Source organism: Phalangium opilio, unplaced genomic scaffold, assembly GCF_054372755.1.
Source record: "Phalangium opilio isolate 3A_F unplaced genomic scaffold, DU_Popi_V2 ptg000194l_1, whole genome shotgun sequence".
NCBI classification, from domain to species: Eukaryota; Metazoa; Arthropoda; class Arachnida; order Opiliones; family Phalangiidae; genus Phalangium; species Phalangium opilio.
This window is the reverse complement of record NW_028324212.1, coordinates 1,969,783-1,997,353: the sequence shown is the minus strand read 5'-3', so window position 1 is coordinate 1,997,353 and position 27,571 is coordinate 1,969,783. Positions and strand designations below refer to the sequence as shown.

General features: G+C 35.8%; 2 protein-coding genes and 1 long non-coding RNA gene across 3 annotated transcripts in view; 2 read left to right on the top strand and 1 right to left on the bottom strand.

The window, feature by feature from the left end:
• Positions 1–1,772: 1,772 nt before the first annotated feature.
• LOC149622667 (uncharacterized) lies at positions 1,773–5,636 on the top strand. The gene has a single exon (XM_089853577.1). It carries the CDS (start codon positions 1,773–1,775, stop codon positions 5,634–5,636), a length of 3,864 nt encoding a protein of 1,287 aa, XP_089709703.1.
• Positions 5,637–9,607: 3,971 nt separating this feature from the next.
• LOC149622666 (uncharacterized protein F54H12.2-like) lies at positions 9,608–10,918 on the bottom strand. The gene has a single exon (XM_089853576.1). The coding sequence runs from the start codon at positions 10,916–10,918 to the stop codon at positions 9,608–9,610; it is 1,311 nt and encodes a 436-aa protein (XP_089709702.1).
• A 5,151-nt stretch (positions 10,919–16,069) lies between these two features.
• The window catches only part of LOC149622665 (uncharacterized), a 265,341-nt gene continuing 253,839 nt past the window's right edge, over positions 16,070–27,571 (top strand). Inside the window, exons 1-6 of the long non-coding RNA XR_016374982.1 lie at positions 16,070–16,199; positions 16,263–17,113; positions 17,186–17,432; positions 17,520–17,712; positions 17,769–17,938; positions 18,002–20,189. This is a non-coding gene — a long non-coding RNA (uncharacterized LOC149622665). The remainder of the gene's footprint in view (positions 16,200–16,262; positions 17,114–17,185; positions 17,433–17,519; positions 17,713–17,768; positions 17,939–18,001; positions 20,190–27,571) is intronic.

The window sequence follows — 27,571 nt, the reverse complement described above, 5'->3', positions numbered from 1 at the left end:
ATTAATACAATTAAGAAGTTTGGTTTACCATATACGTAGAGTTTCACTATCTCCAAACAGGAATTTCAACGCGCCACGGAACTTTTATGGCGAAAGCTCTGTAAAAGAGACGAGATTTAAGTTCAAGTAGTTTATAATATAATTCTCAATAACATTACTCTACCGCGCTGGAGAATGAATTCAAAAGCCACAGTGAGTGTTTTTGCATTCTGTACGTAAACCCACAGTCCTGGATATTTATTTTTCTCCGAACATTTTACTCAAATGTACTGATTAAAATAACGCATTCAAGACTGTGGGCTTACCGATCCGGCACCAAGAAGTCACTGTAGTTTACTCCAAACTTTGATATGAATGTGGATTACCTGTAAACCCATATTAATTCTTTTCCGACCATTTTACTCAAATGTAGTGATTAAAATATTATATAGTGGGGCTTACCAAGAAAACAGCACCAAGAAAGACTGCCAAAACATTTTTACTCGCGCTGATTATTACCGCAGAAAATCATTGAGTTGATCCTGGGGAAACTCTCAGTGAGGAATGAGTGACTTTCTTTGGGGTATTTATACTAAAATTTACTTTTATTTACCTTTTTTAATCCGATTCTGGAGGTATGCGAGGTTAAAGTTTAGCATTTGCCCTTGTTATTATGTTAACTATTTTTTTATTTGAAACAGGGTGTTGATTTAAATAACGCCTAACCAGATAAATTTCTTCTTAAATGGGTGTAGCGTTGCTCAATTTACATTCATCTGTATATTATCTTAAAAAATCTTAGCATTTCTTGCTTAATAAAATCTTAGCATTTCTTGCTTAATAATTTTAAAATGATTTTCTATTACTCAATTTTAGACACGAAAATTTATCATGGTATAGAATTACGCCTTAATTTTTTTCTTGAAATTTTTTTTGGTCTTCTTTGACATGGTATTTCATCATGGCATAAATTTATGCAAGAATTTTCTCCTTGACATATATTCCGCAATTTATCTTGACATGGTATTTCAAGTAATTATGACGGTAATTCCCTCTATTGCCTAATCTGTCTTCTTAAATTTATGATAACCATTTTATGAAATCAAATTTCATAATACCGAAAATGGGGTATGAAAAAAAAATGGTGTATAAAAGCTGGTATGGATAACACCCAAAATCCATTCCAATCTTCACTTCGAGTGGATCAAGTCTTTACCGCGTTTGGATCAAGAAAGGAAGAAAACCAAATGGATTCCAGCAAGGGAAAACGCTCTGGCAAGTCTGAATATTTATCTTTAAATAATGAAAAGTATGAATCTTCCGATGATGACTGTTTTGAAGTTAGTTGCGTGGATGACGAAGGTGGTTTAGAAAGCGTATATACTCGAAGCTCTAACCAATGCGCTTCGATTGTTAAAATACCGCAGAAAAAGGGTGAATATTACCTAGATATTAAAGCTACTAAATATAAAGATTTAAAACGGTGTGCCAAGCAGGATGTTTGGACAGCGCCTTCAAAGCGCGTACAGTACATAGGCGATTTGAGCGAAAATGATTTAAAAGGTATTCTAATTTTAATGAAAAAGCTCGGAGAAAAGATAAAAGAAAATCCCCATAAGAAAATCTTAAATATCGTCAAAGCTAAAAAGGCAAAATCGCACGACTAAATACTTTTTTGCATTACCAGATTATTTTTTCGTATTATTAATATTATAGGTAAATGGTGACGGTTTTTAATATTTAACCTTACGTTGTTTTCTTTCGAGCGCATTTAATATTTCGCATTACCCAGAATGGTTTCGATAAACGAAGCCATTCGAGACTATAAACATTTTTACAAGATAGAGAAACTTTCAGTTAAAACTTCTAGAAAATACAAGTGTAACCAGGTTAATTTTCGCGTTGATATCGAAAACACGGACGAAATTAGATTAACGCATATGTACGAAGATTTGCAAAACATTCTCGATTGTGTTTTAAAGGAAATCAAAAATGAATACCCAACGTACGATAGAGTTCGCTTATGCATTCAATCCGAGGAGCTCGAATCTCCTATAAATCTAAAATTAATGGCGTTAAATTCGCTAACTAGCGAACGCGTTTTGGCTGCAATTGAGCACGTAGCACAATCGAGAAGGGGTTTTATTTTAGATAGTTCTTTAAGATTTGATGTTGTTTTCCTCGACTGCGATATTGAGATATCCGGGCTTTCCAACCGAAAAAGTATTAGAAATAGAACTATAGTAGAAATGGAAAAATTTGTTAAAGCTGACAAAAATTTTATCACTCTCCAAAATAGCGACGATCTTTGTTTTGCTAGGACGTTAGTGATTGGGAAAGTTTTGGCGGATTTGAGATGTTGTAAATCGAAAGAGAGATCGGATCTTTATACCTATTTCGTTAAAATGAAAAGCTCCACGAGTTCATTACAGAAGGTGGAAGCTCTTAAACTGATTACATACGCTCGTGTACTACCCGGTCCAGTAAATTTAGCGGGTATTCAAAGGTTTCAAAATTATTTGCAAGGAGAATATCAAATTATTGTATACAACGCGGAAGATAACTTTCAAAAGTACTACGTCGGCCCATGGAGTAGAAAACAAATTTTTATTTTGCTTTTACAAAACCACGCTGTAGCGATAAAGAGTATTTCGAGAATGTTTGGCGGCGAAAGTTATTGTTCAAAATGCCTTGTTGTTTTTTATAAGTCTAGCGAAAAAAGGGCCCACCATTGTTCGCAGGGTGAATTAAATTGTAAAAGATGTTCATCACTTAACGTCTTCCATGAGATTAAAGAAATTCAGGTTATCAGGTGTAAATCTTGCAATCGTTATTTTAAAGGTAGTGAGTGTTTATCGTTACATATTTCGAATGGTACTTGCGATCGACTAAAACGTTGTCAGCAATGCGGTCAAGAAATTGAAACTCTGAGCAATAGCATTCACGAATGCGAAAAAAAATGTAAGCAATGCTTGATTGTGCATGAAAAGAACCAGTGTTACGTTATGCCTTTAAAAGAAAAATATCCTCCCGTGAAATATGGATTTTTCGATTGCGAAAGCTACGTTTCCGACTCTAAAGAACATGTAGCCATCCTACTTGTCAGTGCTATGGAGATGGACGATGAAACATACGAATTTAAGACTTTCAAAGGGCAAGATTGTTGTAAACAGTACTTGGACTACTTGTTTCAAACAGAGGAATCGTTTGTTCAGCATGATACCAAAAGAATGAAGAAAATTAAACCGCGATTTGAGAACTACGTCATTTTTTCTCATAACGGTTCCCGTTTCGACTCGTATTGGATTTTAAACACTTTAGTTAATCACTACTTTATTAAACCTCAAGTAATTTTCAACGGCAGCCGCGCTTTAGCCGTTTTTATCAAAAACCAAAATATCAAGTTTTTGGACTCGATGAATTTCGTCGCCGGCTCTCTTAGATCTTTGAATAAAACCTTTGAACTGGGGGAATGTAAGAAACAGTTTTTCCCGTATATTTTCTTGACTCACGACACGATGAATTATAAGGGAAAATTGCCTGACAAATCTTATTTTCAACCTGAAAAAATGAAGACTAAGGATTACAAAGAATTCGAAATTTGGTACGAAGAAAAGCGTAAGACCGAGTACGATATGAACAAGGAGCTGGAGGAATACTGTCAAATGGATGTTTCCGTTTTAAAGGAAGCGATGGTTAAATTTAAAAATCTTTTTCTAAAAGCTACCAATTTCGACCCTTTCAATATGAACGCTATATCCATTTCGGGTGCTTGTCTACGTTTTTTCCTTCACACATACTTGAAAGAATACGCTTTAGCTATCGTGCCGCAAAATGGGTACCTATACCAACATCAAAATCAAAGTCGCGAAGCTATGAAATGGATCTCCCTCGAGGCTAAACAAAGGAATGTAAATTTCCAAACTACTTTTTCTATCCAGGGTGAAAAATACTTTGGAAAGTTCCCAGTCGATGCTTATTGTCCCGATCCTGAAATTATTCTCCAATATCATAATGATTTTTTTCACGGATGCGTTAGACACACAAAGCAGTCTAGCTTCAATTCATTTCTTGGAAAAACCAACAAAGCGTTATACGAAAGAACTCTAGACATTGAAGAATACATCAAAAACGCCGCTCCGAATGCTGAATTTAAAACCATGTGGAGTTGCGATTTTGAAGAATATCTTCGAAACCATCAGGAAGATAAATCTTATTGCGATACCGTATCATTTCCTTCTTCTATAGGATCGAGAGAAATGATTGTCGGGGGTAGGGTAGAAAACTTCAAATTGTTGCATATCTGTCAACCGGGTGAAAAGATACTGTATCGAGACGTCTGCAGTCTTTATAGTTTCGTCATGAAATTTAAAGACTTCCCAAAAGGGCACCCTACTATATTTACGCGAAATTGTAGTTTAGAAAAAGATAAATATTTTGGCGTGTTAAAATGCAAGGTTTTAGCCCCTAAAAAACTATACATTCCGATTCTTGCATTTAAATCTAATTCAAAATTATTGTTTAGTCTATGTCGCACCTGCGCGGAAAAAAGCTTATCAAACCCTTGTCAGCATTCGAGAGAGCAGCGTATATTCGAAGGTGTGTTCAATACTCCCGAAATTTATTTGGCAATGGAATTCGGTTACGAGCTGATTTCTATATCCGAAGTTTGGCATTACCCTGAGCGATTCAGATACGTGAAAAACCAAAGTTCTGGATTGTTTGGGGATTACATTGACAAGTTTTTGAAATTGAAAATTTGTAATAGCGGTTGGTCTGACAATGTAGAGACTGAAAGTCAGAAAAAGAATTATTTACAATCCATTTACGAAAAAGAAGGCATCTCGATATCAATCGAAGAAGTGACTAACAATCCAGCTTTAAGGAATATTTGCAAGCTAACGTTAAACTCGCTTTTCGGTAAAATGTGTCAAAATCTGGACAGAGGAAAGACTGTTATTATAGATAAATACGAAGAACTAGTGGCTATATTAACCGATGAGACTAAAGATCTGGAAGATATTCGGCCTCTGAACGATTCATTGGCTTTGCTAACTTACAAACATAAGAAACCTTTCGTTCCTTCTTTACGAAGTGGCAGTCCTGTTATTGGAGGTTTTATCACAACCTACGCTCGAATAGAGCTATTTAACGTTATTCACAAGCTTGGGAAACGTTTGCTTTATATCGATACTGATGGTGCCATATTTTTAGAAGGAGGGAAAGATGATTGGATCCCTCCCGAAGGAAGTAGTTTGGGAGAGTGGAAATCAGAAATAGGCGCTTCGCATATAACGGAATTTGTCAGTACAGGACCAAAATCGTACGCTTATAAAACATCAGACAATCAATGCGTGGTGAAGTCGAAAGGTATCACGCTTTCTCGCGAAAATGAAAAAATTATAAATTTTGAATCTATGGTAGACGCCTTACAAAATCCAGAAAAACGGTATACGGTAGATATCCCGTTTAACGTTGTTCGACGCAAGCGGGACTTAACTTTGCTCTTAGGAAATTTAAAAAAACAATTTGGAGTCACCTTCTCTAAAAGGATTCTTCTAGATGACTTTACTACATTACCCTTTGGGTATTGCCAAGAAGAAGAAGCAAGTGATTGCCAAGAAGAAGAAGCGAGTTACCTTTCATCACATTGTTAAAGTTCATTGGCTACCCGATAGCGAAGATCGAAGGAACGAGTGGCTGTACACCGCCGCGCGATTTAAAGATAGAGTATTTCTTTTGAACACCCTTTTGAAACCAATTTTTGAACGAAAATTAAAAGAATCATAGTCGACAATGTCCTGTCGGTTGAAATTCGTAGCACCCTTTCAAATGATTGTTTCCGGCGCGTCTATGAGCGGAAAGACGAATTTTGTTTTGGAGTTATTGAAAAATCGTCAAAAAATGATAGACCCACCCCCTCACAGGATCGTATATTGCTACTCTCTATTTCAAGAAAAGTTTCACGAAATACGCAAAGAAATACCAGAAATTGAATTTCTGGAAGGATTGCCGCCTGATGATACGGATTTCTTTAACCCCAAAGTTAATAATCTGCTAGTGTTGGACGATTTAGCCCCTGTTGCTAATGCTAGTTCGTTCATTTCTTACCTTTTTACGGTTGGCTGTCATCATTTAAATTTAAGTTTAATTTTAATTACTCATAATCTATTCTCGATGGGGAAGGAATCTAGAGTTATAAGTTTGAATACATCTTATTTTGTAATATTTAAAAATTTAAGGTCTCGGAGTCAGATTTCCCACTTGGAAAGACAGATATTTCCGGGTAAAAAAATAATGTCAAAAGCGTATGAAATGGCTACATCTGACAAACCGTATAGTTACATAATTTGCGATTTGCGCCAAACTTGCGACGACTCTTTGAGATTAAGAACAAATGCACTTCCCAATGAAGGAAGCATGATATTTTTTGTGGAATAATAAATAGTTTTTTAAAACAAAGTCCCTGGTGGAGATTCAATTCATTGTAGTGAAAGATGCCATCCAAGTCATTTCGGAAACATTATCCTTACCTTAAACTACTGAGAGATATTAATCCTCAACAAAGGAAAACTTTAATATCGTTATCTAGCAAAGATCAGTTAAAATCTATTTGCACTATATGTTACAACTTGAAAAGAAACGCCATCGCTCTTCCGCAAAGCAAGAAAAGAAATTTGAGGCGGTACGAAAAAGTTATAAAATCGCTATCTAATAAACGCCGTAGCCCAAATCAGGTTCGACAGTTGTTGTACAAGCAGACTGGAGGATTTTTTCTACCTAGCCTGATTGGTGCTATAATTCCAACTCTTTTGTCAGCTATAACCGGTGGAGAATGAAGAAAATGATTCTAGTTCCGGCGTCCTCGATTATGACCGATGTTGAAAAACACGTTTCTTCGTTGGATAATGAAATTACCACCATTCTCAACCAACCTGGGAATCCCGATGATAAAGCCAGACAATATCTAAAATCTCTTCAACAATACCTTACAATGAAAAACTTGGTTGAACCTCCCGAAGTTAGAATAGCTCCTCAGCCAACGCCTGTATCGTCAACACCCATGCCTTCATCAAGCTATCTAAAATCTCACCAATATACCGGACAATCGTACGAACCACCGGTTCCAGTAATTGTCAAAACGAAACCTCGAAAAAAAATTGTGTTAGTTAAAAAGACCATTGGAAGTAATTATCAAGTTCGACGTTCTCAAAAGATGAAGAAAAAGAAAATTAAGCTTTCAAATCCATCTCTAGAAGCAGCAAAATCATCTCCTGTTCTGAAAGAGATAAAAACACCAAGGACTGTCAAGAGATCCCCGTATGAATTAAGGCGAGAGAAAGGAAAAAAACCCAACAAATGGCTAGAATTTTGATTTTATTCATTACAATATCGAAACTCGTGATTTAACAAATGTGTACACAAATTTAACAATGATATGCTATCGTTATAATAAAGGTTTTTCTTATAAAGTAATTGGATTATTTCTTTCATACTGTAACCCTCGCATTTGGCGAAACAGTACATTAAAGTATGCAAACCGCAAAAATCGCTATCGATAGGCTGAATTACACAATCATTGTAGATCCATTCTGAAGCGTAGGGGGTCAAATCAAATCCGTAATGGGTAGGATTCCTTCCAAAGGAGCAAAAGAATTCCGCTCTTTCTCGGTTGATAAAGAAAGCAACCCAGTGTCCATCGGCGATATAAGAAGGTGAAGTATTAACGACGAAAAGATAAACATTTTTCTCTAGAGGTGGTGGTGGTAGCTTGTCCGAAGGAAAAACACCGATAAAAAATGGTGAAGTTCGAGGATCGCAGTGCAAGACTTCGGAGAGTTGTTGCGTATTCATAGCCTCACTTGTAATAATTGCGGTTCGTAAAAAGCGCCTCTGATTGATACACCTTGACCATCTTTAACGTTGTACGCTGGAGGACTCCGATGCAGGACTTTATCTATGATGAAATTCTCTTTGGTCCAGTTGGCAGTTCCTCCCTTTTCGAATCTAGTTTTCGAAGTTGCTAATTTAACTATCATGCCTGGTTTGAGAGCGGGTTTCTTTCCCTTCTTCTTATCTCCGTATAATCTAAACCAAACTAAATGCTCGTTATTGATGTTAACATCTTTTGGTTTAAAACCAGTTGTCGAATGGACGCTCGAATTGTAACTTTTAACCAAGTTTGGCAAAACTTTAACGTAATCATACTTCCCGCTTCTGGTAAAGTATTTGTATATCTTTGACGACAGTGTAGCATTGAATCTCTCTACTAAGGACGCTTTTGTATCATTTACTAAAGCGAATGAACTGACGTTGTGTTTCTTTAAAAAATTGTCAAACCTTTTATTTACAAATTCTCCGCCTTGATCGAAAGTGAGTTTGGAAGGTTTGCGAGATTTAAAAATACTAGAGAAAGCTTTAACAATACTTTCCGGTTTTTTATCTCGAAGAGGGATAGCCCAAGCGAAGCGCGATAACACGTCGATGATAGTTAATACGTAGCGTTTTTTATTATTATACCGCTTAAACCGGTTGAAATCCATAAGATCGCACATCCATTGTTCATCTTTAGAAGTTACATAGACTTGATTTCTGGGGAATTTGAGTTTTCTAGGTCGGTGAGTTATGTAGGTATTCTGAGCTAACAACCAATTTCTAGTCTCCTTTTTCGAAATTCCTTTAACACTATTTTGTAATTTCTTTATACTTCCTAACCCAGCCGGGTGAGAGAGATTGTAATAAACCTTCGCCAACTCATCGAGTCTCGACATTGGTGTGGAAAATGAGTAAATAACTTTCAATCAGGTCAAATTTATATTTCTTTATTCAGAACATTTATCCGTAAACAATCATATTTTTCAAATTGGTTAAATTATTAATAATATCGCTATAAAGGATGTACACGTCTTCTAATTTCGTTCCATCCATTTCTTCGTAAAATTCGACCAAAACCTCGTCGTAATTCATCCGCGGAAGCGCTTGTTCGATATTCTGTTCCACCGCTTGACACCAGTTGATATTATCGGCTTCGCAGGAAATATCGTGAGCTAACTTGTGATGACAACAACTGTTTTCGCATTTGATGGTAATTGAATAAAGTATATTCGTCAATTTTTCCAAAACGATCCTTTTCATAACATCCTTAGCGTCGAGTAAAACTTTGACTTCGCGATCGATGGTACTTTTCAAAGACTTTAAACTTTTCCACGATTCTTGATTCAGGGAGAATCCGCGAGCGGAAGAGTACATAATGTGATAGTTATGATTCGCGCCGCGAACGTATTGTCTAAGGTCCAACTGCTTTTCTTTTCCAACGGTGAGACACTCTAGCAGAATATTATCTTTACTCATCCAAGTGTGAAACCTTTCAGATTCCCCATCGAAGTGAGAATCAATTTCGGGTTGCACCTTCCAAAGATCGTTCCAAATAGAATGATGAAACGAAACTTCCGAGTCGTTGTCTCGTCTTCGAATGGTAACGTAAGGATCGACGATATTCCTTACTACGATCTCCAGATCGCTGGAAAGATTGTGACTGACGAACATCTTGAAGATTAATGAAGAGTTGGTCGAGATATTTTTCCATTTATAGTCGCTATTTTCTTAATTAGATGCTGACATCTGTGTTTTAATCAAGTGGATAAATAACGCTTCTGTCTCTGGTCACGTAGAGCTCTTTGTTAAATACAGCATAAATTACGCAAGTGGTGTTGGTGTTGAGTGGTTTAGCAAACTTCATACTAAGACGAAGATTTCCCTGCTTAGGAGGGTTGATAAAATCACCTTGACAATCGCCGGCAGCTGTTAAATCGTACGCGAATATGGTATAACCGTTACCATAGTCTTCGTAAGAAATATAATTGCCTTTGTTTTTACCTAGTATATCTAACACGTCGAACAGTGAGGCGTATTCTCTGGTATATTGTCTTTTGTCAAAGTTGGGTTCGAAAGGAATGTCTGGAAAATTTGTCGAGCCAATAGCGACCGACATATGTCTCAAATCATTATGAGTGAGATGGTAAGGATTGGTATCTAACGTACCGTTGAAAGCGTTCGTGGGTACGAAGAAAACTATCATAAGATCGGGCATTCTCCCAATGAAAACATTTTCCCTAGTGCAATCGACTTCGCCTTTAGATATTGGGAAATGTTTAATAACCGTTTGCTTAATCGGATATCGAGCTGGGTATTGCTCTAAAACTTTAGCGTGAGCCAAAAGAATTTCAGGGCGTACCTTAACCAATTTAGCTATGAGAACAGCTTCATCAATAACAACATGGTACGTCTTATTGGGTACTTTGGAAATAATAGGGAAATGTTTAGGAGATCGGAAAAGTCGAATCATAAGGTCAACTCCAGGAAGCATGTACTTATTCGTACGAAATAAATCTGCCGGTAAATGCCCAATCATTTCAATTTGATTTGATAATTTTGTTCTAGCGGCTCTTTTCAACATTCCGTTTTCATTTGTTTTGTTTTGTTGAGTAAACATTTCGTCCGGGGAAGTTGGCGAGTCTTTGTAATAACATTGTAAACCGAGTTGAGATTTTTTAGCATCTTCGGAACAGCTTAAAACTGTTTCAATAAGCGGTCCGTATTGAGCGCAGTTGCTCGATGCTTGAGTCGGTGTATTTTGAGCCAAAACATCGATTTGACTGAATAGGGAGAATAAAAACAGATTGACTGGTCCAACGTTAACCTCGTTAGGTTCGAGTACCGTTCCGTCTTCGTGAAGAATTCTAGCTTTGACTTTAAGCTTTGTCTCGGCAAGATCCATATACTCTTCTTCGTTCGATTTAACGTAAAAGGTTATCGGTCCAGAGTCTGTAATCGCGCTAATCGGTTGATAGGTTACTTCGGTAGACGATATGACATTGCTGTTTTCCGTTGGAATTTCAAAAATGTCTAGCTCGTTACGCATCCCCTCTCTCACCTCCATGGTTTTTGATTATGGTAGAAAATCTCTCTTAGTGCGATTCTTCTTAACGCGTTTACTTTTCTTTTTAGCTCCGCCTTGTGAATTTCTTTTCCTTTTTCGACGAGCACCAGAACCGAACTGCGAACTAGCTACGTGATCACCAGCTTTATGTAAAAGATTACCTCCAGCTAGTTTTAGATTCTTTTTAAAAGCCTTTTTCGGGTCTTCTCCAGACTGGATATCGGTATACATTCTGGTACCAATACCTAAAGCCTCGCGTCCGACGGCCTTAGCCACGGGTTTTACAATTGGTGTAATGAATTTAATTAGCTTGCGAAATAAATTTCCAAGACCCCTCCCGCGTTGGAAAACAGGTCCTGAAAATACTGGAAAGCTTCCACTACCTGATTGCTGCAGGTAATACTGTAGATAACTATCCCTTTGAACCATCTTTTACGAAATGTAGCTTGAGGATAGTCTTACCTAGTTTAAATGGTACGTGTAAATTTGCGTCGGTTTTTATTTCTACCTCGATAATTTCTAGTTCGTTACGTCTTAGCGGATAGTAATCAATATTAGTAAACGTTTGAATGAACGTTTTCTTGTCAGCGTTATCCGGTCTAGCAACGATTCGTAAAAGAGGAGCAGCGACGTCACCCACAAATTGGTATTGAATAATATTCGTATACACGAACAGGGCTTCGATACCTCTGTTTAAATCCGCAATGTATTCTCCGGTAGTATGATCTTTCAGCTGAACCCCGAGTTGACTCTTCGCGAAGCCTAACATTAAACCAAGACCCGGAAAACCAGTGGGAAAAGCCAGGCTATACCCTTTGTCGCACCAAATAGTAACGGTTTGGTCTTCATTAACGAAAAATCTAAATTTTTCTCTATAAGCATCGGGAATTGTTTTTTTCATAGCTCTTAAAATATCTTCAATATCATTATAAACACCCGCGGGTATGATATGCGTCAATTGATTAATCTTTGACTTGATGGCTTGATCATTTGGCAAATCGTCGTCGCTGGAATCCATCATAGGCTGATCGTCAAGTAATTCATCCTTAAACGTATCACCCTCTTTAGCGGGTTGATCATTAGAGGGATGATCATCAGGTAGATCACCTTTTGCATCGTTAAGAGCTACATCTTTTTCTCTAAGACCTCTATTTCTAATCGGTATTACGTTAATATCAATCGCTTTGAGCTCATCATCGACAGTTTTGGGTGCATTAATCGGATTGTCATCTTCATCGTCTACGCTTCCCGTTCTTTGTAGATTTACGGCTTTGAAATCCTTTTTTCTGGACCTTATTTCGATATAATTATCCTTGTAAGAAATGGATAAAGTTTTGGCGTGACGCGATAAGGGGAACCGAGAAACGTACCGACCCGAGACGAAATTTTTCTCTCGAAACTCTAGCACGAGAGAGAGAGGTCCTTCCGGGATTCTTACTTGCACATCCGGGTGTATTTTCATCAAAAGAAACCTTTCTTCCGATTTTCGACCAACGACATTCGGATGGCGATCCACCTTCATTTGCAATAAATCTCTATATTTGGGTTTTATTTGATCGCGCAGGATATCAATTAAAGTTTTATGTAAAGAATATTTAACCGTATGACCTTTTTTCGTTCTTTTGCACTCATAATCACCTGGTGGTATTTCTAACTTGTAAGTAAACCAATTAGCATCATCGTCGATAGAGGGTGCCATGGTTAAAAATCTATCATAACCCTGAGTAACATTATCCCAAACTGGTGGTAAAACCACTTCAGCCAAACCAACCTTCCAGTTTGATAAGAGTTTAATAGGTTGCGGCAACTTCACCTTAAAAGATGATTGATTGTTCTCGGGGAAATCGTCCATAGACGCATTACTGGGCAAAGTGACGTAAAACGAGTCTTCCATAATTAAGAGATTTGAAGAATACTGAGTCAGAATGGTGAAAGAGTGAAGGTTTTATAGTCGGGGTAGTAGTATTTAACCATTTCACCCCCAGCGGCGCGCTGCGGCGCGGTTTCTCCCCCATGTTGAATAATGTTAACAGTAAATTTGAACTTATATGCGTATTTTTCTTAAATGAATCTAAAATATTACATTTGTGTATTATTTATCACATAGTTAAGAAGAAGAAATTGAAGTAATTATATTTAGACGTAAAGATATTGTGGTACAAATACCTACGACATTTTTTGATCACTGATTGGCTAATAAAATTAACTCGACTCGTATCTTACAAGCTACATAATTCAGGAAGTAAATATAACTCGAACGTCGCTTAAATAAACATGAAGGAGCAAAGGTTATTATAGATAGTCGACTAAGATCCTCTCGGTGTTGTTGTTTTACATATAAAGTGCATACTTTATAGTCGGGAAAAATATCTACCCCGGGGAGGTGGGCTCGCTAACACGACACTTGTTTATTTTGGGGGCGTGGTTGTTTACTTTTCTCTTAAAGTACAGGGTTTAACTACTTATGGTTCCATCAGGTATTTCAATTTCATTTTTCACACTCGATTAATTTACAAGTGGGGACCTTCACAGTCATTTCAACAGAGAAGTGGGGTCATTTAAACACACATTTTCTAATTTCATGTATATTTTAATTTTATAGTTAATATATTGATTATCAGAATGAAATTTAAGTAATCAGTCCTATTTCTAGTTTAACACTTAAGTTTTGAGCTAATTTCAGGTTTACAAGTGGGGACCTAAACCGTCTTCCAACCTTATATCTGGGGACATTTGTGTATAAATTATTAGATTTTGAATTAGTGTCGAAGTCTATATGGTTCCATCAGGTATTTCAATTTCATTTTTCACACTCGATAAATTTACAAGTGGGGACCTTCACAGTCATTTCAACTGACAAGTGGGGTCTTTCAAACACACTTTTACAAATTTCATGTATATTATAATTTTATAGTTAAAATATTGATTATCAGAATGAAATTTAAGTAATCAGTCCTATTTCTAGCTTAACACTTAAGTTTTGAGCTAATTTCAGGTTTACAAGTGGGGACCTAAACCGTCTTCCAACCTTATATCTGGGGACATTTGTGTATAAATTATTAGATTTTGAATTAGTGTCGAAGCCTATATGGTTCCATCAGGTATTTCAATTTCATTTTTCACACTCGATAAATTTACAAGTGGGGACCTTCACAGTCATTTCAACAGAGAAGTGGGGTCTTTCAAACACACATTTTCTAATTTCATGTATATTATAATTTTATAGTTAATATATTGATTATCAGAATGAAATTTAAGTAATCAGTCCTATTTCTAGCTTAACACTTAAGTTTTGAGCTAATTTCAGGTTTACAAGTGGGGACATAAACCGTCTTCCAACCTTATATCTGGGGACATTTGTGTATAAATTATTAGATTTTGAATTAGTGTCGAAGCCTTTATGGTTCCATCAGGTATTTCAATTTCATTTTTCACACTCGATAAATTTACAAGTGGGGACCTTCACTGTCATTTCAACAGAGAAGTGGGGTCATTTAAACACACATTTTCTAATTTCATGTATATTTTAATTTTATAGTTAATATATTGATTATCAGAATGAAATTTAAGTAATCAGTCCTATTTCTAGCTTAACAGTTAAGTTTTGAGCTAATTTCAGGTTTACAAGTGGGGACATAAACCGTCTTCCAACCTTATATCTGGGGACATTTGTGTATAAATTATTAGATTTTGAGTTAGTGTCGAAGCCTATATGGTTCCATCAGGTATTTCAATTTCATTTTTCACACTCGATAAATTTACAAGTGGGGACCTTCACAGTCATTTCAACTGACAAGTGGGGTCTTTGAAACACACTTTTACAAATTTCATGTAAATTATAATTTTATAGTTAAAATATTGATTATCAGAATGAAATTTAAGTAATCAGTCCTATTTCTAGCTTAACACTTAAGTTTTGAGCTAATTTCAGGTTTACAAGTGGGGACCTAAACGGTCTTCCAACCTTATATCTGGGGACATTTGTGTATAAATTATTAGATTTTGAATTAGTGTCGAAGCCTATACGGTTCCATCAGGTATTTCAATTTCATTTTTCACACTCAATAAATTTACAAGTGGGGACCTTCACTGTCATTTCAACAGAGAAGTGGGGTCTTTTAAACACACATTTTCTAATTTCATGTATATTTTAATTTTATAGTTTAAATATTGATATTATAATGAAATTTAGGTAATCGGACCTTTTAAAGGCTTAACACTTAAGTTTTGAGCTGATTTCAGGTTTACAAGTGGGGACCTAAACCGTCTTCCTACCTTATATCTGGGGACATTTTTTGATTATACACTTTCAAGATCAACGCAGTGACTTCATTGACAAGTGGGGACTTTCACCTAGCGACATCTATATCTGAAATTTGAAAGTAATCTGGAATTAAGGTCCCCACTTATGCGGTGAAAATATCGTGTGTTTTCAGGTGCCTACATATAAATGTCTTGGGTTCTTTTTCCACAGCGAGTGTTTAATTATATGCTTTACGGCGCTCAACTAATTATGAAATCCTCTTTTTAATGAACTATAGTTAATTGGGTCCTCAGATGTCAATCACTCCTTACCGGTCCCCAAGTGTCAATCGTGTGCCCGTATGGGTGTGTCTGTGTGTGTATATGTGTGTATATATAATTATTTATATATATATGTGCACCTGTAAAGTTTATTAACAAAATGTTAAAGCCACAAGAGATTTTGAAATGAGTATCAATCCTTCAGTAAGTTTTTTAGAAGATATTATGAACACATAAGCATCCTATAGAAACGGGTGATTTTATGACAATACTACGTTTTGTTTGTTATGTTACGAGAGGCTGTTCACTCGGCATATTAAATGTACCGTCCCAAACCTCGACGTACTCAGCATATTAAATGTACCGTCCCAAACCTCGACGTACTCAGCATAATCTAGTCATACTAGGCGTGGTATTCCCATAGAGATAGGAACATATTTACCTCTAGAGTCACAACATGGAAGCGTCCCCATAGACTTTAACCTTATCATTAGTGAATATACAACGTTAAAAACAGTATACTTTATCAAATACACCCAGCGCCATCTGTTCAAAAACGGAAGAACTATTTTGATATATTTTCAACGGCGTAGTCTGCTACTGTGTCTGTGCGTGTATTGTATTCTAGCAAATTCGAGGGAAGTGATAATGAATTAATTAAACAAATTGATGGTGATTTCAATGATTTGACAAGTTAGTTAAACAAACATTATTTTTTTGGAGTGAATGAACGAATCATGAACGCTGAATGTAAAATGTACGTATATAATGTGTAATGTACCAAGTTACCAACTAATACATAAATTCAAATTATAAATAGACTATTATTGTCCTTGGAATAAAATCAGTTTGGTCAGTCGTTTTCTAATATTCTCTCTTTTCATTTTCTCGTTCATATTCTTTGCTATTTTCCTCAGTCTGATATCTTTGTAGATGTTTATAGCCATTTTAACAATGTGATTTAAATGGTGGTTCCATCCGAACTCTTGGTCATACATGTGCTCCGTTAGAGTGGGAAATATGTTTTCATGCATTAAGCATCGTCTAACAAGAGTTTCTATCTTGAGTGGAAGGTTTTTAATGCAACCACCACATTTTTCAAGATTAAGACTTCTAATGCATTTTTCAGTAAGATCAATGATTTTGACAATATCCTTAGATGGATGGATCAAACCACCATGGTCGCGAATCAAAATCAAAGTTTTTGATGAAAGACAATAATCATGGAAACTAGTATTGTGTTCATTTGGAGTTTCTTCTAGCGCTGCTTTGCATTGATGGCATTTCAGATTTTTTCGAAGCTTTCTTACGACAAAGCCAGTGACATAATGAAGGATGTTGTCCCTGATCAAGTTTGATCCATCGAAGTAAAACTCCAAGTCAGCCTCATCATCTTGTTCTTTTTCATTAGTATTTGCCTCATGAGATTTGTTGGTATTTTCGAGGAAATTGTTAGAAGCTTCATACAAGTTAGGAAACGACGTTTCATCCAGGGCCAATACATTGGCACAGGCGGAAGCTTCTAACTTTGCCATGAAAGATCTCTTATAGGCAGACTTAAACTGCGCTACTGTGGGGTTGTTATTTGAACCTCCCATCTGTCGATAGCAACCAAATTGCAGCTCTAAATGATCTTGCGACAACTTATAAGTTGGAAGATATCTGTGCAAAGTAAATTATTGCATTTAAGGTTTTCCCTTATTGTTTACTTTAACGCTAATCAATACTTTAATGGTCCTTCAGTGGTAAGTAAAGTGTTCATTAAATGCAGGACACCAGTAATGGAAACAGCAAAACCAAGAGGTCCTGTTTTCCTCGTTGATTCTGAAATCAAGTTCCCTTCGGCATCGCAAAGGTTTAACATTAAGTCTTTCATTTTAAGGAGGCTTATTCTGGCTTTTTCTTTGTTATAATTGTTGATCGGTGACTTGTATCCTTTGGCGTAAGGATTTCTCGAATTGAGGATATCAAATGATCTTTGATAAATAAAGTAATATTAGAATGCTTAAAGCTTTCTATATTCCTTTATGATCTTCACCTATCAACAGTCTCAATAAAGTTTACTGTTCCTTCGCAGTGTTGAAAATCTCTAACTTTGATTTGTTTAAGAAGTTTAATGGCACTTGCCACTGAAGCGCTCAAAGTTTGAGCTGCCAAATTAACTTTCATCTTTTGTGTGTGGAACTTTATATGAAATCGGCCTAGGTTATTGGCCAGACTCAGACCCTCTTCTTCCTGGATGAGCTCGAGGCTCTCAACTAAAGTCCACTGTATTGGCTGTTAACATTGAAATATTTAATATATTAGTGATACGTATTATTTTCAGATCAACGCAAGAAGTACTTGGCCGTTTCTCTTATCGTAAATGACTTTCAAAAATTCCCACATGTTCCTTAAAAGTTTCAGCATGTGACAAATATCGAGGATGAATACTACCTGTTTTGTTGGATTTGCTGTTTGCAAAGTCACCGGGAAATTACTTGTCAAATTATATATGTATATCACTAATGATGTTTTGAATTTTACCAGGATTTGGAAATAATGATTTTATCTCTGTAGATGTGATAACTACACCCAATCGTTGAGCCATGGAAATGTTGGAAGATAGTCCGTCGCATACTAATGCAACACATTGAACACCAGTTGACTCGAGATGATGGAAGGCTTCTCGCACCAGTCTTTCCAGTAACCAAGCAGGTGTTCCGTGCACAAAGAAATAACCAATTGTAATCTTCCAACTGCCATTAATCGCAACCACCATGAACACTAAAGCTGAAGTTGCTATGGTGTCGTTATCAGCAGATGCTTCTAGGCTAGTTCCATAATTGATGTACCCATCGAAGGCTTTACCATTCCATCGGACTTCTTTGCGAATAGACATTTCATCCATCATAAGTGTTACGAGAACTGGGTGCTTTGATTTCTCAGCAGCTTTAGTCAAAAACTGTAAACTTTGTGCAGTGAAGCCTGGCTCTCCATCAATTCTACTAGCCCAATTCCTCAAAGTGTTGGGGTGTGGTAAGCAGAAGAACTTTCGAAGGTAACGATAAGCTTTTGGGCTGTAGAAATGAAGCGTAATCGCAAATTCTCGAACTGTTGAACTGTAAGATTTTTTCCCCAGATTTTTTGGGCCCGCTTCTTTCAATTGTTGAAAGAGGTCTTTAGCAATTGGAGAATACAGATTTTCAATTTTTGAAAGATTCTCCTCCAATACTAGCTTCTCCTTCCGCAGTGCCATCAAAATGTCTTTCAAACTTCCCAGCGTTCTGGTCCTACGCCTGATCTTTTGCTTGGCCACTCTCAATGTCTTTTGAATTCCTCTTCTCTTTTTAATTTGACTGGCTAACTGCATTTTTAAATGGAGAATGTCTCGATCCTTAATGATAGATACCAACTTTGATTAAAAACTAATTTATATTAACGTGCGCGTGCTTATTTATTTAACCTTTCTGCTAGTCAGTTCCTGCAATTTCTTAAGTGCATTTTCATAGGTTGTGTTATAAGTCTGCAAAGTAATGTTCTTGAATAGATGTTATGTTGATGACTGAGTGATTACTAACATACATGATCAGACATTGTTGGGTGTGTGAAAGTGAGATGGTCTTCACTATCGGTTAAATTGTACAGACTTTCAGCTGCTTGTGTGTGTTGTGTAGGCTGTGGAAATACGTTAATGTTTGACAAACCCCCTAAAATGATATAGCCTGTAGCTCTGTACATACAACAAACAGAGTGCTATCGTGTTCTTCAATGTCCATTGGGATGTCATACATTTCTGTGCGTTGGGAAGATGTTCCAACTTCTACAGTTAATGCGATATCCTCTATTGCATTTTCGTCTAGATTATGCTCCGCGGGTTCATTGACCTCAATGTAACTTGCCAAAGGTAGGCTAGTTGGCAATAAGGTAGGCCTATTATCAACCGTTTCATTTACCGACGCGTGAGTGGTTTGGGGAAAGGTTTCGTTTGGGATTGTTCTAGCGTATGTTTTCTGTAAGTTGTATTAACAAGTTAAATAAGCACCTAAAGTTATTTTGCAAAACAGTACAATGCCAGCTCTAAAATTATCCTCATTTGATTCCGGTAAAAATAAAGAAGGAATCGCGGTTCTTGTCAGTACTTTAATGGAAGTATTTTCCCGAAAGGCATTTGCCTCAAAATGATCTCCGCAAATCGCGTCATTTGCAGTTGGAACCCAGTCCGTTTTTCCTATGGCTTTAAGCCATTTGTTTAACCGATCAGTTGCTTTATCTGGAAATCTTATTGTGATAACAACTTAGTTTAATAAATTAATAATGTCAACGTTTAATTTATTGGGTTTTCACCTATGCCATGAAACCTTTTTGTTTCTTCCTGTATTTTTACAAGAGGAAACAGCGCATTTTCTACCCATTTTGTTAAATTTTGAACAGAAATAAAATAAAACACTTAAATATACTTTGGAAACATTTATTTAGATAGTTAAGAACATATAATAATGATATAAGGTCCGTCAACTGAAAAAAGTTTGAAAAAGTTACAAATTTAGCGCGAAAAGTTAATTTTTCCCGCCAAAAATTCATTTTTAGCGCGGAAAACCTTATTTAGCTACGCCATCTATTTTTAGCTCGAATAATATTTTAGTTAAGAATATCGCCGATAGTGGCGCTGGTGTCGAATGATAAAGTTTACTTGGTTTTAAAAAGTGCGGCCTGTCTCGGGATATACGTTGTGACTCTAGAGGTAAATATGTTCCTATCTCTATGGGTATTCCATGTAAACATCATAATTTCCGAATCAATTATTCCGCGTAATATTGACGTAATCCCAATATTGTTCTCATACGATTACGTAATAGGTGTGTACTCGACTAACGAGGTTGCTTTCTTCATTTCAGAACGCGAAGGCCGACTGGGAACGTCAGATAATAACAAAAAACACACGCCACTCACCGGTAGGTTGTGGTAGCGCCTATAGAAATATCTCTAGTATATTCTGTATAGGCAAACTTAAAAGTGATTAGCTCCTCGGTGTTTGTATATCTTGTGATAATTTTTAAGGCGAGAACAAAGAGTCTTCTCTAAATAATTAATAGTATAATAATGTAATCTAATATAATATATATATAATGGGGCAGTTCTCTAATCTAATATAATATATATATAATGGGGCAGTTTTCTAATCTAATATAATATATATAATTGGGCAATTCTCTAATCTAATATAATATATATAATTGGGCAATTCTCTAATCTAATATAATATATATTTAATGGGGCAATTTTCTAATCTAATATAATATATATATAATGGGGCAATTCTCTTATCTAATATAATATATATATAATGAGGCAATTCTCTAATCTAATATATTTATAATGGGGCAATTCTCTAATCTAATATAATATATATAAGCGAGTTATCGCAAGTGATGACTATCGTCATAAAAGGGTTGGTGTCAACCTCGTGCCGTCTATGAGAGCGCGATATCTATATAGTTGATTAGTCTTAGGTGATATCAAACCTTGATAGAAAAGCGGTGGAAGTCTCGCGAATTCCTCTCGTGCTAATAAGAAACAAGGTGTATTTTACCATCTTTAGTTATGAAGAAAGCGGTTACTTATCGATCAGGTTAACTCCTTTGCTAAGTTATCGTCATAGATAATATTATATTACAATTTGCATCGTCTTGTAATGCAACCAATGGAAGTGTGAATTTTCGATTAACTTGAATGAAGCCAATCCTAGCCCCTTGATACTAAAGACTTGGCGTCGAAGTCACCAAGTGGTCACAGAGGAACATGATCCTTAGACTTGATATTAAAGTATTCTAGTTATTTCCTGCCCGGTAAACAGGCTTTTGGAATTTTAAATCGTGTAAACGAGTTAAGCTCCCATCTTGACATGAGAAGAGATTTGGAGTGGCTAGTGAAGACTAAATTACCATTTTTGATATTCTCAGGCTTGATCAAAGCACCTGACATACTTCTAACTGATCCATCCCCAACTCCTTCATTGAATATAATTATAGGTTTTGCGAGCTGCTATGTTGAGAGTTGTTAATTAAATTATAACAAAAGATTTAGGAATTGTTAACTGCACTTATCGAAATAGTTACTTCATTGCCCTATGGTTTAATTTCGCAACAAATGGTTTTGCTTCGCTTTTTTAACTTGAATTATAAACCAAGGTTAGTCCCTTAGTATTACGATATTATTATGCCAAAAAAACTCCGATAACATTTGTATACTAAAAATAAGGGCGTTTTAGTTTACGTTAATTGCCCAGGGTTACATTCTTAAAATTTTTTTGAGAACTCGAAACATAATTAGAATTATCTCTTAATTGGGGTTTTAATCAAAAGTTTTTTTCGGAAAAATTTTACCAAATCTTGCCGAATTAGGGAATTAATTCAAGAAAAATACTTCAATGCACTATGGTTTTCGATATCATTTGTGGTCAAAAAATAGTGCAGCTTTCATTTGATATCCTTTTAGATCTATGGTTTATCAAGTAATTCCCCATTGATTTTAATTACGTCATGACGGCTTTGTCGAACTTTGCGCTTAATAGTATTATGATTCCAGTCGACAAGCGCAATTTGAATGGTGTCGTGTAGCTGCATAATTTACTTTCAAGACACCATCAAAGTTTCCAATGTACAATATTCATTAACAACATGTAATATCAAATTAAAGAAACTAATGAATCTTCCTTTATGATAGTTAAGACGATATCCAGGGGCCTTTAACCAACTCGACGACCAGTGTAAGCATTGAGAGTATTATTCCATAAAGGTGAACCAAGAAAACTGAAGAAAGAAATCCAAAACTGGTTGCTTTTGGTCCATTGATATAATTGTCTTTTTCCGTATGAAGTACTTTGCGATTTTCAAGCAAAATTCTCTTCCGGCTTGGTTCGTTTTGACGAGTTTCAATAAATCTACAGATGCTTTAATAAAACAGTGACATTTAAATTAAATTAGAGGTCATAAAAGAGGTAAATTGATAGTACTTTCAAGAAAACTTTCAGTTTCCATATCAATTATTTAATTGGTAAATACTAATCGAAATTCACGCACACTTTAAATGCACTCTTACCTTTGGCAATGCGCAATTTATAACACGCAATCTTTAATTGGTGTACAGAGAGTCTAGTAGTGTTTATTCCCTATTTCATTTGTTTATATGTGACTGATCACCAACACATGCTTTTATGCCTCCTCCAATCCATAAATGAAATTACACAGAATTTTATGACGTCACATGCCAAAAAAGGTAAAGATCTTACAGATATTTAATTTTTTCAAGGACATTTGAGGGTAGTTTCTTGTTGAAAAATAAATGTAGAGCTGTCGTTTCGAATTCCTTTGTTCCAATGTGCATTACCCTTTCCGATTTAATTAATTCATGGGAAAACGTCTGAATGACAAATTCAATATATTTAATTTCGCGAAATAAAACGCCCTCTCCTTTGAGAAAAATGTCAGTGTGGTTCTTTTGGCCCAATTTCTCGAAATAATATCCATTTAAAGCCATTCTACTTCGTAGCTGCTTGTACGAGGTGTCAGATCTCTGTATTTAATGAAGATATAATTTGCTTATTAAATTTAAGTATTTGGTTATGCTTTGTTGATTTATGACCTCACTTACAATAACCATTCGCTGTAGCTTTTCACCATTCTGGATGAACGGCACAATATTAGGATTTCTTAATAAATCTTCAATAGTGTTGATAAACTTTGTTTTGGAAATCAAAGCTTCGCTTTTCACCGAACCATGGTGTGCTAAACGCAGCTAGAATCCACGATCCAACCAAAATCCTCGTTGGTAGTCTTCGACCCAAAATGGCAAGATTGCCTGCAATTAGGATGTTACAGTTAAATGCCTTATGTGAAAATCTTTGAACTTTGTTGGAAGGAGAGAAATTTAAGTGCATGAGCAATATGATAGGCATGTGTAGAGGAAGTTATCCGCATTTATCATGTTCCTTATAATTTCCTAAACGCACTTAATAGTCGGGGTCGCGTATACCAGATTAAAGATTATCATATCAAATGTGTAGTTTCGTTTGGACAACTTTTACAATTTATATTGAAAAAAAAATTAAAACACTTAACAGTTTAATAAGAGATTCGATGAAAATAGCCACATCATCGAAAACAACCTGCTAAAATATATTCTCTCATCCTTCAAGCTATTGGTTTTTGAGATGAAAAGTGAAGTGACGGATACAAAAACAAGAGCTACAAAAGTATATATGTAAACTGTAGAATTCATTCCTAGTAGGCTGATAGATGTTGAAGACAAGTCGTTGTTGATACGAGATATTGTACTGAAGATCCTGTATCCTGATATTGATACTGGTGGTGAGACGTCATACGTCATGACGTCACTTGGAATGAGGAAATAGAACGTAATACATGTTTCCAATACCTGTAAGTTTTAAAAAATTATTTTCCCATTCTTTAAATCTCAAAATGTTTCACTTGACCAATCTCAACGTAATCAGACCATATTCTTCGTTCGTTTTGTCTTTTTTATCCAAATTTAAAACAATGAATGCTAAATCCTAATATCCCATTCTGCAACATTTCAAAGAATAACGGCAACAGTATTTTAGGCAAGGTATGTAAAAAAATGTTGTTCGCTGGTGTGGTGTTTCGTTTTGTGTATTTCACGTGACATTTTTTTCGCCACTGGGGTTTTTTGAAGAATAAGAAGCAATAACTCACAATAATCTAGGAGTTGAGGTTCGTATTGACCCAAGTTTAGCTCCAAAACGCTAAAGATAAGCAAAACCTCGGAGGAGACCGTATTCCCCCTACTGAAATTACTTGACGATTGGATCTGGTCTTTAAATCAATGATAAATCTGGAAAAGTTTAGTTTGTAATTACCACGGGACACCGAGATAAACGTCCAAGAAATCTAGCCTAATTCCACTTTATTTAGACGAAAACCCTGTAAAAATGTTTAACACTTCTCGCACCAATGTATTACGTATGATGGCTGAAAAAGCCAAGCTCCCTCCCGGTAAAGCTCAGAGAGACAACGGTCGAAAAGACCTTGGGCGTAACGCCGTACTTTGTACATTAGTTAATTTTCAAATAAACTCAGTTTTACTTTACTACTACTTCTCGTCATTTTTACCCGTGACAATACTGAAGACGCTTTGCAAATGTCTATACCTAACTTCAAACGCCCATCTCAAGTATTTCACTTTCCTTCCGTAGAGAGACTATGCGGGCCCCGGGAAAGGTAATGGTTCGGGACCTTAAAAAACTTATCCAAATCATTGGGAGGGAAAATATCTGCGTGCACAGTGGCGGGTCTTATCTCATAGCAACTTAAGCACTTTTAAGCTCAGGTGTCTTCGTTTTGATTAAAGGAAAAAGTCGAAAATTTCATTAAGTAACAGTACTTACTGGACCTACCTTTATCGCCAAATTACAAGTGTGTACCTAATAAGGTTTACGAAATACCTCAACTCAAATTTTCATTATTACACTCACTGATCGATCATGAAAATTATAAGGCGCTTCCAGAAGTAGAGCTTCGCATTTTCTATTCATTTTCCACAAATTGGTGTATAACCGATTATTTACAAACATAGTTGTGGATGTAATACGATTTAACATGCAAGTTCTGTTGATAATTTTCAAGTATGGATAAATATGAAATAACGTGGATAATGGATAGATAATGCCGAGTTTATCTACATGAGGTGGAAACTTAAAATTTGGGATTTATTTAGTATTTATAAATACTGAAATTTCTTTGAAATGAATTTTAATTCTCACTTTAAAAACTACCTGATGATAATAATAAAGTGAGATTCCAACAAAAACAGTAAGATTTAAAAAATATGCCAAGCCTCGCTTTGGAACTAATACACCGTAAAAGTTCTGAGATCATCTGAGCAGCATCTTCCTGATGGACCGAATTCCCATTCGACCAAAATGCGCCAAATAAGATACGAAACTATAGCGGAATTTTTCGACGTACAGGTTATTTTGCATTACCCATAAAGTTATATAATCATTAATCATTTTAACGTATTGCGTCTCGGGTATAAATTTTTAAAATAAATGAGGCAAGGTTAAATTATTGGTAAGAGCTGATGAGGCCCACACTCACAGTGTTGGGTATCGGTTGAATTTAAAGTGTAATAAACCCTGTAACAGCGCTTACGAGATTTCCAAACTCTCTTTACGTGGCCATAAAAGCCTTCGCTAAGACTAAGATAAAACTACTCTCGTACCTTAGTTTCATTCATAATTTATTATAAGAACTAAATAATAATTAACTAAATACCGACTTGTATTCAGTACAAATTAAATAACATAAGAATTAAACCATAATAACTAATAATGATGATGATGAAGTCCAATACCAGGGTCAAAGCTATACGCTCGAGCATACTACTACATCTTAGTAGTGGAGAGTGAGTGACTTATAATGATAAGCAGTCGACCCTTTTATAGTAAGGGAAAGGTCAAAGGTATGTAATCTTACACCCCTGGAGTAGAAACTCGGGAGGTTCCTAAACTATTACGGAAGGTTTACTTTGTACTATAGTATAATTGCTTGATTCTGCTGCTCTAAATTTGAACTACACACAAACTTTCATTAAAATCCAATAACATCACAACATTTTACAGTAACATGTTAATTTACCCTGATTTCATTATAAATTTATCTTTTGAGCATCATTTACAATAATATCAAAGAAAATGTTACGGATTATGGCTTATTTCACCGATTCCTTATATTAAGATAAGCCTTCAAATCGTTTGAAAATGTAATTCCTTGCTACTCCGTTATTATCGAAGAGAAGTTAGCAATGAACACTTTCGTTAAGTGCAGTCTTTTGTGGTTATTTTCCTCTTTTCGAAAACTGCCCAAGGTGCAGGAGTTCGGTCGAATGGCACCTCCCAAATTTGGTTTCGGTGGAATGGGAATTCGGTCCATTGGGTAGGGAACCAAATGAACAGCCAAGTTTCATATATATTTTTTGGAATTTTATAGAGTTTATACAAAATATATTGTCACTTGGCTATAGCACAGCAAAAATAAGATAATAACAATATTTCCAATATTATAACCATTTTAAGATGTATTATATAAACGAACTGTACAAAATGTTATTTAAAACTTGACTATAAAGGGGATCTCAGAATATTTTACGGTGTAGCAGGTCCAAAGCAAAAGTTGTCATATTTTTAAATGTTAGTTATAGTTCATTTAACTGAAAATTATGATACTCTTTGGGGTTCTTTAATTTGAACTCATAAAATATGAAGTTACAAGCATCCCATTTATGAGCGACTGCGAGATGCTTTCTTCACTCTTTGTTGTGTTGTTAATTATTAAACTACTTTGCCTAAACCCATAGCCATCAATTTTGAAGTTGAATAAATCATAATACATGACTTTCACTTCTAATATACGTACGTCAAGCTTCATTGCATTAGCCATATTTACTGCAACGTTTTTGTAGATCGTCTGATTCAATCTTTTAAGATTAGCATTTACGTCTTCATTACTTCAAAATTTGCATCTGAAAAATCGGGAACGTTTAAACTTTCAGCAATTACCTATCACCAGGAGTTCATAATAACCACCCTTCGGGAGGGGGGAAGTACAAAACTGGTTAAAAAGCCCGCAACAACAAAGTTACGCCGTAAAGCTTAGCGGATTTATGCACCGCTTAACTCCCAAAGAATTAGTTACACAATTTTTAGCGCCCACGCGCATTATCTTCCGCACTTCCGCTTAGCACTATTTTTATCTTGTGATTTAGGGAGCGAAAATGGCTAGTATATGTGTCTGTCGGTGGAAATTAAGCCTTGGCTAAGAAATTTTATCGATGGTTTCTAGTTTTCTACAAAACATTTAAACGATCGTCATTAATGTTTTGTTGTGATATGTGTGAGTGAGAATTCCGTGGTTAAATTGAAACGGTATTTACAAATTCATTCCCAGTATCTTTAATATAAGAATTCCATCGTGTTTCTACGTCCACCATAGTCGAAAATTTTCTTAACGACGGAGATCCCAGGCAACGGAAGTTTTGGAAGGAAAACCAAGGAGCATAGATACCACTACAATCTACTGTAAAGTTGTTTGTCCATCAACAGGCTAGTCC